The sequence below is a fragment of the Centruroides vittatus genome, unplaced genomic scaffold (genome assembly GCF_030686945.1).
Source record: "Centruroides vittatus isolate TY-2023 unplaced genomic scaffold, ASM3068694v2 contig_359, whole genome shotgun sequence".
Classification (NCBI taxonomy): Eukaryota; Metazoa; Arthropoda; class Arachnida; order Scorpiones; family Buthidae; genus Centruroides; species Centruroides vittatus.
Genome location: NW_027122182.1, coordinates 1,938,878 through 1,957,337, shown reverse-complemented (window position 1 = coordinate 1,957,337; position 18,460 = coordinate 1,938,878). Strand labels below are relative to the sequence as shown.

Here is an 18,460-nt window from a genome sequence, read left to right as displayed (position 1 = left end):
ATTTAGGTCCATAATTATACCAGAAAAATAATTTATGGTCTACAAAAAAATGTTGTTACGGTTATGGTGGCGGCTCTAATATTATTCAAAAGATTGAATTGCAGTTTAATGGTTCATGTTTACTTTTTGGTAGAATTGCCATTCGGGAATAAGATCGGAACTGTTCGTTACTACAATCCTGTTTATGCTTATGTTAAAAATTTTTCGGGATTGCTTAAATGACTCGGACCATCTCGTCACTTGACAGTCCTCCTGCGAACCTGGTAGGCGCACAGTTTTTCATCGTCTTCGTACTAAAGAGGATTTAAAGCTTTGCTCTTCACCATCCGGCAGTCCTATTTCGGGCTTGGGCGAATCCAGGATGGGGCCCGATAAATGACCCTCTTAGTGGCTACAGGGCAGAAAGCCTCCAAAAATGTGTTACTTATTACATAAACTACTCAAATGTTTCTCCCACATTTAATTATGCTCAGAATATAATAAATTTCAAATTTATGTAATATTAATATTATTTTCCTAGTATTATCAGGTTTAAGTTATGGCAACACAACACGTAGGCGATCTGCCTAGGGGATGTCTTATTAAGGGAAACTGGCCCCCATTTAGGTGTTACAGACGTGGAGAGAACCCGGAAAACCCCACGTGGCCAGCCCGTCCGAGCGAGGCGCGAACCCACGACCGAACTCCCAGTGTTCGGGATACGAAGACCGCTCGATCACTTGTGGGCCTAGTATTATCACGTAGTTGGAACATTTCTACATTAGATAATTTGTATTTAAAAATCGTGCGTATCTTTTTTTAAAAACTTTTTCATGCACCGAGAGTTTCAGTCAGTGGCGGAGTGGATGAAACCACCGGACACTTGTAGTTGGTCATGGGTTCGCGCCTCGCCAACGGACTGGCCAAGTGGAATTTACCGAGTTATATTCACGTAAGAAACACCCAGATAGGGGCCAGTTTTCCGTAGAAAGTCTTTCCGGGTGATATTCCCCTTGGTTGATTGTCCATGTGTCGCGTTGCATAACCAAATAAAACCGAACATTGAGTTTTTTTCATGCCCACAATGGAGGAGGTCGAATGACGAAGATTAGACTACAACATATCCGAATCACTTCTTCCTTGAACACTTCTGCGTCGACCCACACTTCCCAGAGAAACAGTACCGCCAGATATTCGACATTAGTATTTCTAATAAAAAGTTTTCCTTATACCTTATCCTATTGCAGTAGTTTTGTTTAAAATTTCATAATCAAACGAAGTCATTTTAAAATTCATATAAACGATTATAATTAAAGATAATTAATAATCAATATCGGTAATAACTATATTTCACAATGTAAAGAAACTTAGTGTGGGCTAGAGCATAAATTTGGATTTAAAAACTTCAGCAGCGATTACTGTCTTAGTAATTACTGAGTTCAAGGTGATCAACTGATTTCAAAGAAGAAAACTGATTGATTGCGTGTAAAATCTGCAAACTTTTCTCTGAACTCTAAATTAGAACATTTTCCCCTTGGTATTAATTTTCAGAAATTTCTGTAAGCCTATTAATTAAAACAAACATTCTAATATACATAATAAATAAACATAATAATACATATATACAATAATACAACAATAAACACAATAAATAATTTGGTCAATAATTCCATGATTGAATAATAGAGATTTAGGCCTAGTATATTTATTTATCTATTAGATTTATAGATTATAAAGTCATCGGAACAGCACAGTTTCGTAGATACGCGTTGAAAAATAAACATTACTACAATATAAACAGTTGAAAAATAAACACTAGAGTCGCTTTTATGTCTTAATACCCAAATTTGAAGATGAGTATTAAGACATAAAAGCGACTCTAGTGTTTATTTTTCAAATTTCCCGAGAGCTATATTGAATTATATGCAAATAAATAATTTTGAAAACAATTTTTCATTGAGAAAACGAATGCAACCATTTTTAAAGTCGTAATTTAATAATAATTAAAATATTTTAGTCAGTTTAGATAATCAATTCAAGTATAACTGAAACACTGAATATAAAATTTATACAGAATAAACGTGTTAACAGCTGGAACAAATTGTTTGAAACGTCTGTGATTATATCTTAAGGATTCTCACCTTATCAGATATTCCGGAGGATGATTTTATAGTACATCTGGATACGTGAAGTATTTTCCTCTCGTTATGCATAAGATATTTTTTCTTTTATATTTATCTTAGTCTTGTATTTTCCTATAGATACTGTATCAATAATTACACCAACATTTTAATAAATTTTATATAGGGTAAGGATAGGTAATTTGGTTATACTGGTAATATGCGATGTTTCCACAAAGAAACACCAGATTAGTATTAGAAAGTTAGGATTTGTAGTACAAATTTTGTACTATAGATGGCGGGACTTTCTACCCTTTGTGGCGTTGAAAAAGCCTGTTCGTCTGTAAATTCCAGCATCTTTCTTCTTCTTGTCACTCAGTCCACAAATTCTGTACTCCATTGTTAAATGGGAATCCAACAGATGCCCATTTAATATCATGTAGCAGTGCATTGGCCTTGGCACTTTTGTGTATATTTTGACACTTAGATCGTTTAGCTTTTCTACTCTACGGTAATAAAATTGTATTGAAAACTAATTTTCTATTGTAGAATTGAATTGATAGAATAAGGCGACGAAACACATGGGTGCACTGCCGAGGGCGGAGGAATTTCTACGGGAAATTGGCACCTATGTAGGTATTACACAAGTAAAGAAAACTCTGAAAACTCCACGCGACCAGCCCGCTGTGAAGCGTGAACCCGCGATCAAGTATACCAGTGTTCAATTTTACCCAGTCAGCCGCTGGTAGGTATTTCCTACAGCAAATAGGAAATATTGAAACAATGAGTTAGTTTATTCAAATGTGGGAGGAGGAAAGTGTTAATGTGCTACTTTTCTTATCTATTGTTAGTCTAAGCGTAAAAACTATAATTATTCTGACCTTGATATTGTCTTATTACAAAGTTATCGTTGCACGTAGATTATAAACATTAGATAACTAGAGATTATAGTTTAATACGATAATCATAGATTTGCCGTATTCGATTTGTAATTATTCCTTATCTGAACACAAACTGACGTGATCATCGGAATAAAATAGCACAATTTGCCGTTTTTAGCTCTTGTACTTGGCAAATTGTATTCGTCTATTCTCACGTATAAGGACCTGCTGATGGGAATTATGCCTAATTCGCTTCTATGTCGCAAGTCAGAAGATATATCCACACATTTAATGAGTTTTTGGAAAAATATTTCGTATTGAGTGAATGCGAAGGAACAGAATATAGTACTACTTTTGAGAGAATTAATTGAATTGCCCATATATAATGTAAAAAAATAAAAGTAGTATACTTATTATCTAATATTAAATGTTATTTATATATTCGTAAATTATTTATAAACTAATCTAATTAAATAAAAACGTATACTCTTTGAAGAAATTTGATTAATGTTACCTATGGTTCCAAAATGGCGGCTCGTCTCTGATTCCAGCAAATAGAAGAAAGGAAACAAAGGAAACTAACCTATTCTAATAAATTACCATAATTATTACCATCAAAATTATTAGAATAGGTTAGGTTAGGTTAGAACGTGCGTCCCCACTGTTTCCTTTATTCTATTTGCTAGAATCAGAGACGAGCCGCCATTTTGGAACCATAGGTAACATTAATCAAGAATTTTTATATACAAAAGAACAAGAATAATTATAATTAACGTGAATAGTCAGTATGTTGGCTTCTAACCAAAAAATATAATTATTTTGGATATATATTGCAGCATAAATTAAATTTTTAATGAATTTCCGCTTGTATAGGATAGATTGGAATGTGTGATTAATCTAAGAACAAATGACATATCTCCAGAATATAATTTTACAAATGAAAAAGAATCTGTTAAAATGTTTTTTTTTTTATAATAGAAAGAGCTTTAAAATATTATGAACTGATTCCCTAGCTTATTTTCGTGAAAGTGAGATCCGCTACATATAACCTGGTGCTTGTACTTTATGCCTTTATTAAATGGAGCAAAGACATCTAATATACCACGTATATGTTGAATGTGTCGATTTAGCAATGAAGACCCCTACAGAATATATGGAAATAAACTCACGCCACATTATTCAGTCCGTTAGTTATTAACATATAGGTTACCTTGACGAAATTTAAGGAATGTGTTCGACACAAAAACCTTAGTGTTGTGTCAAAAGGAAGTGCTTCTGTTGCATAAAAAGTTCACCGCTTATTGTTCAAGATAGTGTGAATTTCTTGAATATATCATAACTTTTCCTATCCTACCAATACTTGAGATTTGACATTTCAGGACTTCCATGTGTTTCCCAAACTGAAGAAGCAAGTTCCATTCAAAAAAATTATTTAGGGGAGGTATCAGTAGCCATCGTTGCACTCTCACCTGGAGCCTTATTCGAATACACGAATGGCCAACCCATTAGTCAATAGCAAGAATACGATTTCAATTAAAACAAATGATATTTTACATTTGAATTTTTTTAATTAATTACATTCTATTTCCGTTCTTTTTTCCCACTATTTTCAATTTAGATAAATTGTTTCTTACAAAATTCTTCTAGAGCAGTAAACACTAAAAGAACACTTAAAAGGTTAATTTAAGTCAATTTAAGTCTTAAATGCTGTTTTAAGTGCTAAATTTAAGCTATTTTATTTTAAAGTAATAACGTTTGTCATCGAGTATAATTATGGATAATCGAACACACTTCCAGACAAAATCAAGCATACCATCGATCGATTTAAAACAGTTACATTAGCATAAATTACTCTCGATTATTGTTTCTAATGGTTAAATCTTCCGAAAACGACTCTTAATCTATTTCCAATGTTTTAAAGTCTCGAAAGAAACATCGACTAATCAAAAATTCTTCATACTGTATTTGATTTTGAGGGGAAAAATACTAAAAAAAAATTGTTGTGTATTTGTTAAAAAACACCGGTTTTAAATAAAATTTTTAACAAATCTTTCCTTAAACTTACAAATAACCATTTAAAAACAATATATTTCAACTGTCTATTCTGGAATTAAGTGTAATGAGTTTCGCACGAAGGAACATACTTTGTCTGTCTGGAATGATCTTTAATGAGTAAAAAGAATTGATAGATATAAAAATCCTCCAGAGAAAAATAAAATTCGAAACCGAAATTAATGATTTTATCTAAGAAGAAATAATCAAGAAAATTCCTTATAGTATAATAAATAAATTACCGATTTAAAAAAACCTGTTTGCTATTGAAAACCCGGGTGATAACCTTGAATGAAATAATAAATAAATAGAACACGTGATCTTCTGTTAGCAACACGCAAACTTTTCGAAAGGATGAGTCGAAATCCAAAAATTTCCTCAATCCATTTCACAATAAATCTATATAACTAAATAATATTAATTCAAAAATTCATAAATGGGGAATTTTAATTTGTCACATGGGGTGAGGTGTGTTTAATCACCATTAAACTTATAAAATTGTTACCAACCTTGAGCTTTTTATAACGCAAATAACTAATTCATATTCATGCCTCATGTCGTCTGTGGAGAAAATGACGTTTGAAGTAACTATGCCGCATTAAAATGATATAAATTACAGTCGAAAATGTCAGGATGCAAGGCGAAGTTGTCCAGCCGGGTCGAGAAATTGCATAATGACTGACGTCACCCTAAGGGAAATTATTCCTGGGCACGTACTGTACAACATCCAGAAGATTTCCGAGAAATTTCGTTGCGTGATATTCACTCGGATATTTAAGACTTCTCCACAGTTACTATCGGTTCATTCTACTGAAGTTTGGGCATGATCAAGTAAGTAGGCTTATACACGCGCTTTCTAAATCAACTAATTAATCTTTATTATCTAAAAATAAGGGTCAAACCTTAATGTTTATTTCGAATTTAAATATATACAAGTTTTGGTAGGTCATACTTGTCATCTAATTTATTTTGTAAGCCCTTATAAAGTATTTTGTGCGAGATCTGTTAACGAAAGTCACGAAAAATTAATTGTTTTGTGGGTCAAGATCGTGATTAATTGGTAAATATGGGACAAAATGGGTGTATCTCTTAAATTCGTGTGGTAATTCGGAAACTTCCCAATCTTAAAAATGGATGCAAATTTTTATATAATTTCTTTTTTCAGATTGGTGTTTGGAAGTGTTTGCCTTCTGGTGCTATTTTGGAAGTCTGAAAGTCAGGTGTCTCCTCGGAGACTACCTCCAGTTCCTAGACCAAATGTTGACGTACCAACTATCTCTACTGACATCATTAATGATGCGGTGGATCAAGCTTCGTCTATTATATCTGGAAGAAGAGAGATAGAAAGGAATTTAGTTATTCAAGGTGATTAAGTGCCATCTTCTATTTATATTCTTTAAACATGCAAGTTTCTTGTAAGGTAACTTCAATACAGGACAATTTAACTGGAAAGTAATTGCAAAAATGAGTGAAAGACGAGCTAAAGCTTGTTTATCTCGTCTCTCTATTTTTATCTCTATCCTACAGACATATAAAACTAAAAACGTTACATTATTTATTCAGTTTTATGGATAATTAACAATTATAAATGTTAGAGAAAGCTTTGCAGTTAATTAGAGCAATACAACAACTAAAAAGAAACAAACTTACAAAGCAGACCGTTTATATTTAATTCATTGATGTATTGAATATATGGATGAATTTTAACAAATCACTTCAAATTATCATCTATATTTTTCTTTAAAAAATAGATAAAATATAATACAAAAATGGCTAGAAATTTAAAAACTTGTTATAATGATTTTATGTGTATTTTTATTAATCGTGTAATCGAAGATAAGTGAGAACAAAGTCTTACAATATTCAAATAGTACTGTTCTAATTTGAGGATTGTGCTACTCAAAACTGCTGTAATTTTATCAATTGCTAAATAATTATAAGTTTGTCCTGTTTTTTTCTTTTCTTTTATTCGATCTGCTCGTTCTTTCCGGAGGAAAATCAGATATCTTTGGTATTTAAAGGAAATACATGTATATCCTGTGACAATAAATGCGATTTTTAAGAAAAACTAGAAAAATAATCGTTATATATTTTCCCTAATTTTATTCTACCTGTAAAAAGATTATCATTTATCCAAATTTAAAAGAGAAATCATTGCATAGCATTTTTAAAATTATGTATTACATTACGTATTACAGTAGAGAGTCGAAAATCGGAATCAATTGGGGACTGGGGTTGTTCAGATTAGTGATTTGTTTCGCTTACCGATTATGTACGAAAAAATATAACAACCTATCCGATGTTGAAATTTTTCTCCGTTGCGTGTCGCTTCGCGTTGAATTTTCGTCGATTTTAAGCCTAACGAAAATTTTTATAATAATAATCGAGGCTATCGTATCGTTAAAAATTATTTCTTAGTTTTGTACAAACGAAATAAATATATTGAAGAATATAAAAACATGAAAATTATACTTTAGAAGTAAATCTAGTATCAAAAACGTTCGATTCAGCATGACACAGTCCGACTGAAAATTGTTCCAATTACCGGCGATTGCGATTACCGGGATTCCGATTAACGACTCTCTACTGTATAATTAACACGATTTTTCACTACAGGTAGAACACTCTCTGCCCGTCTGCATCCTGCCGAGAGCAGACATCAACTCTTCTTGATGACTTTTCCAAGAGCCATAACTCTAGAAGAAATCAGAGAACAATTTGAAGAAATTACAAAAGTTCTAGCTGATCGGTAAAATATATAATTTATAAATAAAATAATATCTTTTTATCTACGAATGCTATAGTTTTTCCCCCCACCTTCAGATTCAATTTATCTCCGGACGAAATCATATTTGGTCTATCGCAATTAGATCTGAGCCAAACTACTGCCAGGCCATTGGTGCAACAATGCTTTAATCAGTTCCAACCACGATGTGAAAGTAGTAGATTTAGAACTTTCGATGGAAGCTGTAACAACTTGAAAAATCCTTCTTGGGGGATGAGTTTCACTTGTTTTAGAAGAATTTTACCACCCCAATATGCTGACGGTTAGTGAAGACTATTACTTGTCCGTACTAGATTTTTGTTTTAGTAAACCTATTTCCAAATTCCAGGTATATCCCTACCTCGTGTTTCTCAAAGTGGAAAACAGTTACCACCTCCTAGAGATATATCCCTAGCTATTCATCGCTACAGAGATCGCTCTACTGAAGAATACACTATGATGCTCATGTCTTTTGGGCAATTTATCGATCACGATATTACATTAACACCCATCAGTAGAACTGGTAAGTTGTTTTTTTTTTAAATTTATTAAATCTTTGTATGTTGAATATAAAAATATATTATAATCTTTAATTTTCTTTTCCAGTTGATAACGGAATGATTCAATGTTGTCCATTGCAAAACAGTACTCACCCTCAATGTCTTCCTATCGTAACTAGAAAAGACGATCCATTTTATTCGAAATTTAATCAAACTTGCACTAATTTCGTCAGATCTGCTATGTGTCCTAATTGTTTACTTGGTAAGTTTCGTTTTAAATAAATGATTCTTAAAGAATATCGCCAGGGCTGCACCTTTCACCTCTATCAAATAATGAAACGTGTGAAGTCGTAAGCTGAAGACTAATAACGCAATGCTCTAAGCTGCACTCGTTTAGTTTATGCACAAATCAGGACCTGAATGTTGCAAATAATGCATAGATTTCACAGAAAGATGATAATTTGTCGCCATTTTTTTCGAAGAAGACGAGCCATTTACCACGCTAGAAAAAGTACAGATGAGAAAGATTCGGGCTAACTAATCAATTTAAAATTTGAATAAATATGTTAATAATATAACTCAAAAATGGTATTTATTTTAAATATATTTCAGGACCTCGACAACAGACAAACGAAGTATCTTCCTTTGTAGATGGTAGCCATATATATGGAACTAATATGAATACTAGTAGAGAGCTACGAACTAACAGTGGTGATGGTGAGTCAGATTACAAACCTTATTATCGAATGTATTCCAGTATTAAAATACACTTTAATTAGGTAAATTGAGAACGGTGATGAATAGAGAACATGGTGAACTTCTACCGCCCAGTAACACTCCCAATTCAGATCAATGCAGTATACCCGAAGATAATATGCTGTGTTTCAGATCAGGTAGATGTAATACCCATTATGATTCGAATCAATTTTATTAGATTCAGTAATGATTAAAGTGTATTTTAGGTGATCCAAGAGTGAATCAACAACCAGGATTAACCACTTTACATACAATTATGGCTAGACAGCATAACAGAATTGCTGAAGGATTAAAAAGTATAAATCCTCGATGGTCTGGAGAAAGAATTTATCAGGAAGCAAGGTATATACTTTAAAACAATTTTAGATATTAATGAATGTGGGAAAAGGAGGAAGGAAAATTTCAGGAAAGTAATGCATCGTGGTAAGAAATTTTATTATAAAAATTTATAGTTTTTCCTCCCCTTGCAAAGCTTGAAAAAACAATTCTATTTGACTTGTTTGTTCGCATACGGCAATCTGTCGAGGGAGGACGTTTCCCTAAAGGACTTTTAAGGGAAATTGCCCCCTATTTAGGTGTTACAAACGTGAGGAATACCCGGGAAACTCCATTTTTGAAGTTCGAACCCATTAATGTTAAGTGGTTTTTATCCTCCCGGCCACTCAGTGGAGTATTATAGCTTCATGGGGCCCAAGCAAATTTGAACTACGGGGCCCCAGTGTTGGCTTCAAAAATTTTTCTTCGGAAGAATTTTTTGGGATATTAGCCCTTTTGCCTATAGGATAACGCGCCACTGCAGCCAGATTTTTATTTGAATTCTGTACAAAAGGCAGATATTACCGAGAATTAGGGTAATGTCTACTCAAAATACGATTTGTTATTATTTTTAAATTTAAAAAGATATTCAGGTGATAAACACGATATATATTTATTTATTTATTTAAAAAACTTCCTTGTGTAAGAATATTTTCTAATAGGGTATTTATAAAATATAAATGGAAAATAATGATAGATGCATATAACATTTATCATGGAAAATGAATATTTGTGAATGTTTTTTACGATTTAGGAAAATTTTTAAAATAAACACGTCAAAAAATTTTATGGTTCGAGTTCCTGGTGTAATTTTTTATGCTCTTATTTAATGATAATTCACGGTAGACACGATATGCATTTATCTTTCATCTATAATACAGTAAATAATGTTACATTTATTTAATTCTCAATTAAATACCTAGTATAAAATTGATAATTACAGTCTAAATTCTAATATACATGTATATTAATAAACAATCTCGTAACATACCACACTATATACGGGGGTATACGTGGCAGAAATCTGAAGAATAGACCTATTATTATTAAAAAATACTGTATAAATGAATAACATCATTACTTTTCAATTTCAGGAAGATTGTTGGAGCCCAGTTGCAAATGGTGACATGGAACGAATATCTACCCGCTGTTTTAGGTCCCGAATATTCAAAGTTTTATAATATACCGATAACCGAGGAGGGTTACACCATGTACGATCCAAGCATCAATCCAAGTTTACTACACGAATTCTCCACGGCCGCGTATAGATTTGGCCACAGCCTCATCGATACGATGTTCGAAACCATTGCATCTTCGGGAAGAAAATCCTCCATTGATTTGAGAGATAATTTCTTCTTTCCTTTCGATTTATACTCCGGTTTAATAGATCCTTTGATGAGAGGGATACCGAGTCAACCGGCTCAGAAATTTGATCCGTTTATGGTACCCGATGTAACTAATTTTCTTTATAGAAGAAGAGGTAATAACACAGGCTTGGATTTGGCATCCCTCAACGTTTTAAGAGGGAGAGAGCACGGTATACCGGGCTATACAGCGTATCTCAGACACGCTTTCGGTGTAAGAGTGAGAAACTTCAACGATTTGAGGGTTGTTATGTCATCCAACGCTATTAAAGGATTCCAGAATGCATACGAGTAAGTAATTTAGTACTAGCGAAGTTGAGGCCGAAGTTTTCAACGCGAAAACGTGTACGGCGCCGTTTTCCTGTAAGCCTAGAAGTTTGGCAATGGCGTTTGGAAAATCAGTGGAATCGTGCTCGACGTTCCAAACGCCATTGTCAAACTTCTAGGCTTACAGGAAAACGGCGCGTACACGTTTTCGCGTTGAAAACTTCGGTCTCAATTTCGCTACTAATTTCATGTAAAAAATATTTTTATAATTAAATTAAACGAGTATTTTAGTTACTATAGTGGATTTTAACGCTTGATTCATTGTCCCTTCTTCCCCTCTTTACCTACATTCCTGGCTCCATATGCATATTAATTAATGTGAGGCACATATTTACGCCAAAATATTATAAGGAAATATTCGAGACTCATAATAATTGTTCTAGATTTTTTTTTTCTGAATAAAACTGACAAATTTCTGTACGGTTTACGAAGAACATTTGACAATGCTAAATATTTCAAACGGGGATTTGATATGTTCCACATAAGTTACGTCAGAAGTGACGATCGATGAAGTGTAACTAGAATATTACACCGAAAGAAGGTCGTCACCATTTTTATTTAACGTGGGTAAAATATTAACGCATCAAAGTTAATTTTAGCAATTATTACGTTATAATTTCTCGACTTAAACAAGAGAAATCGAACAGGAAAAGTTACAAAAATAACGAAATGATAAAAAATTTTTTCGCTAGATGGCAGCCTTTGTAAAATTAGGCCTACTGTATATTAATTGTTCGACTTTCGGAACTAATTTAAGAGTTAAAATAATTGAACTTTACAACTTTTTTTAACATAAAAGGAAGCCTCTGTGTTCGGCTCTCGAGTTAAATGTCCCCATTGATCAATGGCGCGTTATAGCTTCGTGGGGCCCAGGCAAATTTGAAATAGCGGCCCCATGTACAGCGTCGATTTCAGACATTTTTCTACGGTATCCTCCTTCGTTTTTATTTCATTCAATTAGCATACAGAGTTTTTATTCGTGTTTCTGCAAAAATGTAAATAACCTCACGTTTATCTAACCACGTACTAATTTTATTTATGAATTTACGTAAACGTATACAAACAATGGGCTATTCAAATATGCTCATAGGTATACAATGCTAATTGTATACTTATGCATATAATTACTGTTTGGCAGGAAATTTTCTTTTGGGAAATTTTACCGTGTGAAGAGACGAATAATAACTAATTACATAATTAAATACAATATAAATGAAAAAAATTTCAGTGACGTAATAATATATAATCTTTTGATATAGTGTTTATCAATTGTTTTCCTTAATAATTGCCAAAATTTAAAGTCAAATTAAAAGGAATAGAAGTCAAAGGTGACTCCGAGTATATTTAACACACCTCTTATAAATGATTTAGACCTACTTTTCCTATAGAAAATATTTGTTGCTCACCCACCTACGCCTTACGCAAAATTTGGTCCCCCCATAAAAAAACTTTGGGCACCGCCGTCTTACGTCCTGCAGAAGAAAAATTAAGCGCCCAACATAGGGTTGGCTTAAGTGTTCACTAAATAGAAAGTTTGGTATTTAAATATTATATATACATTTTTTTCTATTTAGATCTGTCGATGATATAGATTTATTTTCTGGAGGAACAGCCGAAACACCCGTCGAAGGTGGAGTAATAGGACCGACGTTTGCCACCATTATAGGTCTCCAGTTTAACAAATTAAAATTCGGCGATAGATACTTTTTCACTCATGGAAGACAAACCGGTTCTTTTACAAGTCGTAAGAAAAATTTTTAAATTTCTCGTAACTTATAATCATCTATAGAATCATTAGCTGCTATAGATGATTATAATGATTATATACGTGATTATAATGTATATATAATGTTTTAGAACAATTACAAGAAATCCGCAAAACCACTCTAGCAAAAATTATATGCAGCAACACCCAAGTTGATGACATACAAGAGAATGTCTTCCTTTTCCCTTCATTCAGGTGAGATTAACAAATTATATTGTCTATATTTGCCGGCATGTAAGGCGCAGACGGTATTTTATGCAAGAAAAGTGCATTTTATAAGCCGTAAACACTATTAAACACTAAGAGTTAACCTATTTGTTTCCTCATTCTGTAAACTATACAAATTGTTTAAACATTAAACTAACTACTTTAATTATTTTCAAGTACTTCTATCAGTCGAATAATTGTTTAAATACAGTTTCCTTTGTAAACATGTTCAAGCCCCATTAATGAATACAGTGATTTTGTATCATTAAGAAAATTATAGTGTTATTAATCTATCGATAATAAAAACATATATATATATATATATTGTTCCGCTAATTTAAACCGGAAAATTAGCGTGTTCCTGTATATTATCTGTATAAAATATTCAAGAAGAAATGCTTTCAACTCGTTCATTAAGATAAAATAAACCCTCAGGTAACGTTATAAACCACGCTACTATTATTTATTTTTAAAATAATTTCCTTGCCGATGCCCATTACAACAAATATATGTATTTTTTTTCCTTATAGTAACCCTGTGCTGCCCTGTCGAAATTTACCAGAAGTCGGTCTAGAAGCATGGAGAGATTAATGGGAATATCGATAATGTTCCAGTTACAAAGTGTGATAATTAACAAGAAACATCAAAGAAAACTTTAAAAATAATAATAATAAATTTAAATAGAACGAGTTTATATGAATACAACTCGAAAAAAGAGGGGGGGAATCATAATTTGCACGAAATTCTGTATGTTTTTTATTATTCGAGCGTGAAAATTGAGCAATTGAGTGAAGATGATCTAATAATTTGTTTCTTTTTTTCCTTCTGTTTTTTAAGTGTGTGTGATACAAAAAATTCTACTTAACTTTAATTAGTTTATATATAAATTTAAGGGGTTTTTTTAATGCAAAAACCCAACGAAATATAAAAAAAAGTCTTCCTGATACAACAAGATATCAACAAAACTTTACAGAATTAAATAAATTATAAAGCGTGAAAAACTTGTTATCTCTTGTCCATAAAACAGAACAAATTTACAATAAAATTAAACAAGAATTATTATTAAGAAGCGAATCGATCAATTTTTTTTTAATTATACCATTAAAAATTCTTCGATAAATATACTTATTGTACGTAAAGTCTTACGAAATGTTTGATATTTTAACCTAAAAAATTTAATTGTACGTGAAGTTCTGAAATTTTATTATATAATACAAAAAAAAAACACTTTTCCTCGAGAAAATTTAAAGTTATTAACCCGAAAAAACTAATAATAATAAGTCAATTTTAATTGTAAGACGTAGAAAATAACCAAAAAATTCAATCTTTTCCTTATAAATTCTTCTTTTTCCCCCCTATTTTACATCTGGTTATAAAACGTAATGTGGTATTGTCAATGAAACTTTATATTTGAATCAGCAGCAGACGGTATAAGGTCGGTATTGTCACGTTTGTAAATAGAATATCAGATCATAAACTTGTGCCAAGTTGTCTTTATAATTCTTTTTTTTTTTTTTCGTTTCTTTTTCCTCTTTCTATCTTATTAACTGTACTGTAAATCACGAGCTGGCATTGTGTGAGGGCGGAACCTTTTGTGAATGGTACGGCCAAGGTGAAAGGAGTTACTGTAGAATAGGTCACCTTACAACCTTACACACACCCATTCCTCACTAGGAGTAACGTAACTTACTTCGGAATTGGGACTGTAAAGTTCATAAAACTTACTGGAAGATAATGCATTTCGAATTATCAGATAGGCAAATTAGACTAAAATGATAATCCTACGGGCGGATAAGGATCAGAAATTACTATAAAACATACCATACCTTTGCAATTTGCAATCGTTAATAATAGTTGCATTAATCACATGAATGGATATAGAATGGGGGGGGTTTGTTTTATCAATATAATCAAAAAAAATCAAGGCTAAGACTGCTCTATAACCCCTCCTTCTTAATATAATTAAAGCGGTAATAATAGAGGAAGTTTTATACTCTCTGTTCGAGATTTTAACACGTATCATCCTTAATTCGAACCTTAAAATCGCCGTTATTCTCGTAATAATAACGCACGTAACATCGTAACAGCATCAATGCCTTCATTGTCGAGACGTGAATGACTTTATTATGCACGAAGAAAACGTAATCATTATCATGCATTATGATAAATCACCTGTTAAAGTGACGACCACGGTGCAAATTTCGTTTTACCGAGATAGCAATCGCGGTAACCGACGATTCGCTTTACGTACCACCATTAATCATAAGTGAGAAAAGTATTAATTTAAGTAATAAATTGTTTCTATGCAAATTATAACGGCGCGTTTGATTAAACTGTACGGAGAAAGGGGGAAGAAAGTGCTTATTAATAAATAAATAAATAAAAAAGAAATCAAATATCACCGCGTGACGAACTCAGAGGACGTTCGTTATCAAACTGGTACCGAATAAAATAGGATATCTGATAAATAATTATTTTTATTGCTCCGTTTCGACATATACAAACTGCATATCTATTAAAACCTACACCTAAGTGTAACTGTACTTTATGGCTGATTTTACCTAAATGAGAGTTAGGTGTACTCGTTTTTTTTTACTTATTCCTATTGTTTTCTTATTTAGGGAGTTTCCTTTTTGTATTTTGTGGGGCTCCAAAGGATTTTAACGTTACGGTGTTTTACTTCCTGTACCGCATTATTTAAAGTTTTAAAGTGATTTATACTTTAGTACTCGTGTCGCGTGATGTTACTTCGATCGTTCAACCAAATAACTCTTAAGGATTCTTTTAAAAAAACACTTTAGGTAATAATAGTTCCGCCCCATAAATAACGGATTTGTTAATCCTTCCATTTATTTAATAGGATTATCCGAGTTACTATGCAAATATGAAAATTAGTAGGTCTAGATCGATCGATAAACTAATTTATTTTTCTCTCTTAATACCAGATAAAACAGATATTGTTCTTTCAAATAGCCAGTTTGGGTTTTTTCTTTATAAGATAACGCAATTTAACCAATTTTCGAAGTAAAGATTGGGTTTAATCGGCCAAATAAATCCTACTTTTTATGTTTTTAGGGCATTTAACTTTTATCAACAATAGAAATTTTCCTATAAAAACTTTCTCCTCGACAATTTTTACGTAAGATAATCGAAAAATAAAGTTAATTTATCAAGTATCTTATACCTCAATTACCGAAATATTCAGATCGCTAACATTAAAAGATTATAGAGTATAGGACCCTCGGGCTCTCGACCTCTATATTCAAATACAGCATTGTATGAATACATCAGAAAGTATTATTAATAATAATATCGAACGGTGAGTATAGGCTTATACGGTTAAGAAGAATGAAAATACGTGTTATTTTTCACTAAGTTATTGTCTATTTTGTTTATATTACACTTGGTTTATGGATCAAATCTGAAGGCAAAAGTCTGCAGGCCATTCTTCTGTGGCTTCCAGCAGTGAGACCACCTAAAGAGTTTCAGGAAACTTAACTTTACGCCATTTTGAATCTAATCCAGAACGATGTTTTTTTAACTTTAAATAATTTGCATTCATCAAAATCGGACGAGAGTCGAGTGTTTAAATAATACGAAGAATGGGAAATCGTCTATTTATAGATACAGTAACAGAGTTACGCTCGAATGATAACTTTATCTGGGTCGTTTATAAAATTCTATGAACTTAAAACGTGTGTAATACTCATAAGAGCTTTATAGTGATTCACAGTAATGCTAACCTCATTCTAATACGTTAAAAACATACTTGGAAGATACTGTTTAAAAGAATGTTAGCTTGACAGATTACAGTCGGTGTATTTTGCTAGGACATCAAGGAAAAAGCTTTACACTGAACTTATCCTGTTGTGACAATATTATCGTGCCAAGACGTGTTATCCCTGTTATTATTAGAAGGTGTGTCTAGATGTTCGGTTTATGATTCCGATAATTTCTTCATTTTTTAGATATTTAAAAATATATATATATATATATATATATCAACAATTTCGAACAAACTGGAGATGAGTACAGGGTTATTCTTGTGATTTTTAATACGAATATCTTTCGTTTATAAACTATAGAACTAACTTTTTTCTTATAAAACATTGGTTTGGAGCCCTCTATTTAATAGGGAATTGCCCTTTTTACCCATAGGGATTTATTTCAAAACCCCTATACATGATTAACGAAGCGAATTCCACTTTCGTCATGTCCTTGTTGATTTTTTTTAAAAATCTTTTTCTAAATTATCCTTCTATTTCGTAAAAAAAATAGAGTAATTCTTAATATTGTAAAGAGTAATTCTTATTAAATCTATGCGAATAACAATACTTTATTTCTACAAAATTCATCGGTTCAAAACCTAGCAACCTATAGACCTTGAGAACAGTTCAATATACGTTTAAAGGATAAATCGGGTCATCGGCAAAACTTTACAAATCATTATATGTTAGTGAAGCATCAAATCTTAAAATGACACATTGGTGATGCTCTAATAAATTATGTTCGGGGTGAGATTTTTCTAACTTTTACAACCCTTTCAATCTTCTTACTTTAGAAATTATTCAAAATGATATTCAATTGAGTTATAATCAATAATTTTTGTGTATCCTATGGAAATTCCGTACCCCAAACCAATCTTTTATGAGAAAATATCTCATCAGAAGCCAAATGGGGGCCCTCTAATTCAAAATTCGCCTAGGCCCCATGCGGCTATAACACGCCACTGTGTATTAATTAGTGAAATTTCTGTTATGCAAATTATGTTCTTTCAAACACTGATAAATTTTGATTTATCGGGTCAAGTTTTTACACTCTTTACCTTTAACTCGATGACAAATTTCTTGAATATTTATTAGTTTATTTAAAGAGAAAACGGTTCCATGAGGTGCGAAAGTAAACACGTTTTGTTTCTCATGGCTGTGGGTGCCATAAAACTCGTTTACGGTTTGCATTTAATGTCTATACCACTATTAGCTACCGCTACTAGTACAATAAACTACAGCTGTTAATTTAGAAAATAAATAAATATATATATAAGTATTTAAATATTCTCATATTTCTGCAGGGATGGAAATTCATATATATATTGTTTTCAAAGAGAACTGGGGCAATGCGCGTTATAACTTCACAGGGCCCAGACGAATTTGAATTAGGGGGCCCCCGTGTACGGTGTCGGGAATATTTTCTCATTAAAATTCGGTCGAGGGCCCCAGGCAATTGCCATTTCTGCCCGTAGGATAAACTGCCACTGAACTGAGGCCACACATTTTTTAAATAATCCACGTTTACATCACTTTTTTCACACATTGCCAATACTAAATAATGTTTACGCGTATACTGTATTAAGTTACTGGTAAAATAATAAAATTTATAATTAAAACAGTTCCAGTGTCCTTAATTTAAATAAACATATTTAGTTCGATC

The 18,460-nt window shown here is 32.2% G+C and overlaps 1 protein-coding gene across 1 annotated transcript in view; it reads left to right on the top strand.

Moving 5' to 3' along the window:
• The first annotated feature begins 5,669 nt into the window (after positions 1-5,669).
• Positions 5,670-18,460, top strand: part of LOC136974956 (uncharacterized) — a 29,377-nt gene continuing 16,586 nt past the window's right edge. The window contains exons 1-14 of the mRNA XM_067269953.1: positions 5,670-5,863; positions 6,198-6,397; positions 7,649-7,781; positions 7,856-8,079; positions 8,146-8,319; positions 8,403-8,558; positions 8,909-9,013; positions 9,076-9,189; positions 9,259-9,394; positions 10,462-11,022; positions 12,633-12,802; positions 12,916-13,018; positions 13,561-13,606; positions 15,118-15,296. Coding sequence (XP_067126054.1) covers positions 5,856-5,863; positions 6,198-6,397; positions 7,649-7,781; positions 7,856-8,079; positions 8,146-8,319; positions 8,403-8,558; positions 8,909-9,013; positions 9,076-9,189; positions 9,259-9,394; positions 10,462-11,022; positions 12,633-12,802; positions 12,916-13,018; positions 13,561-13,606; positions 15,118-15,296 — 2,309 coding nt within the window. The 5' untranslated portion in view covers positions 5,670-5,855. The remainder of the gene's footprint in view (positions 5,864-6,197; positions 6,398-7,648; positions 7,782-7,855; positions 8,080-8,145; positions 8,320-8,402; positions 8,559-8,908; positions 9,014-9,075; positions 9,190-9,258; positions 9,395-10,461; positions 11,023-12,632; positions 12,803-12,915; positions 13,019-13,560; positions 13,607-15,117; positions 15,297-18,460) is intronic.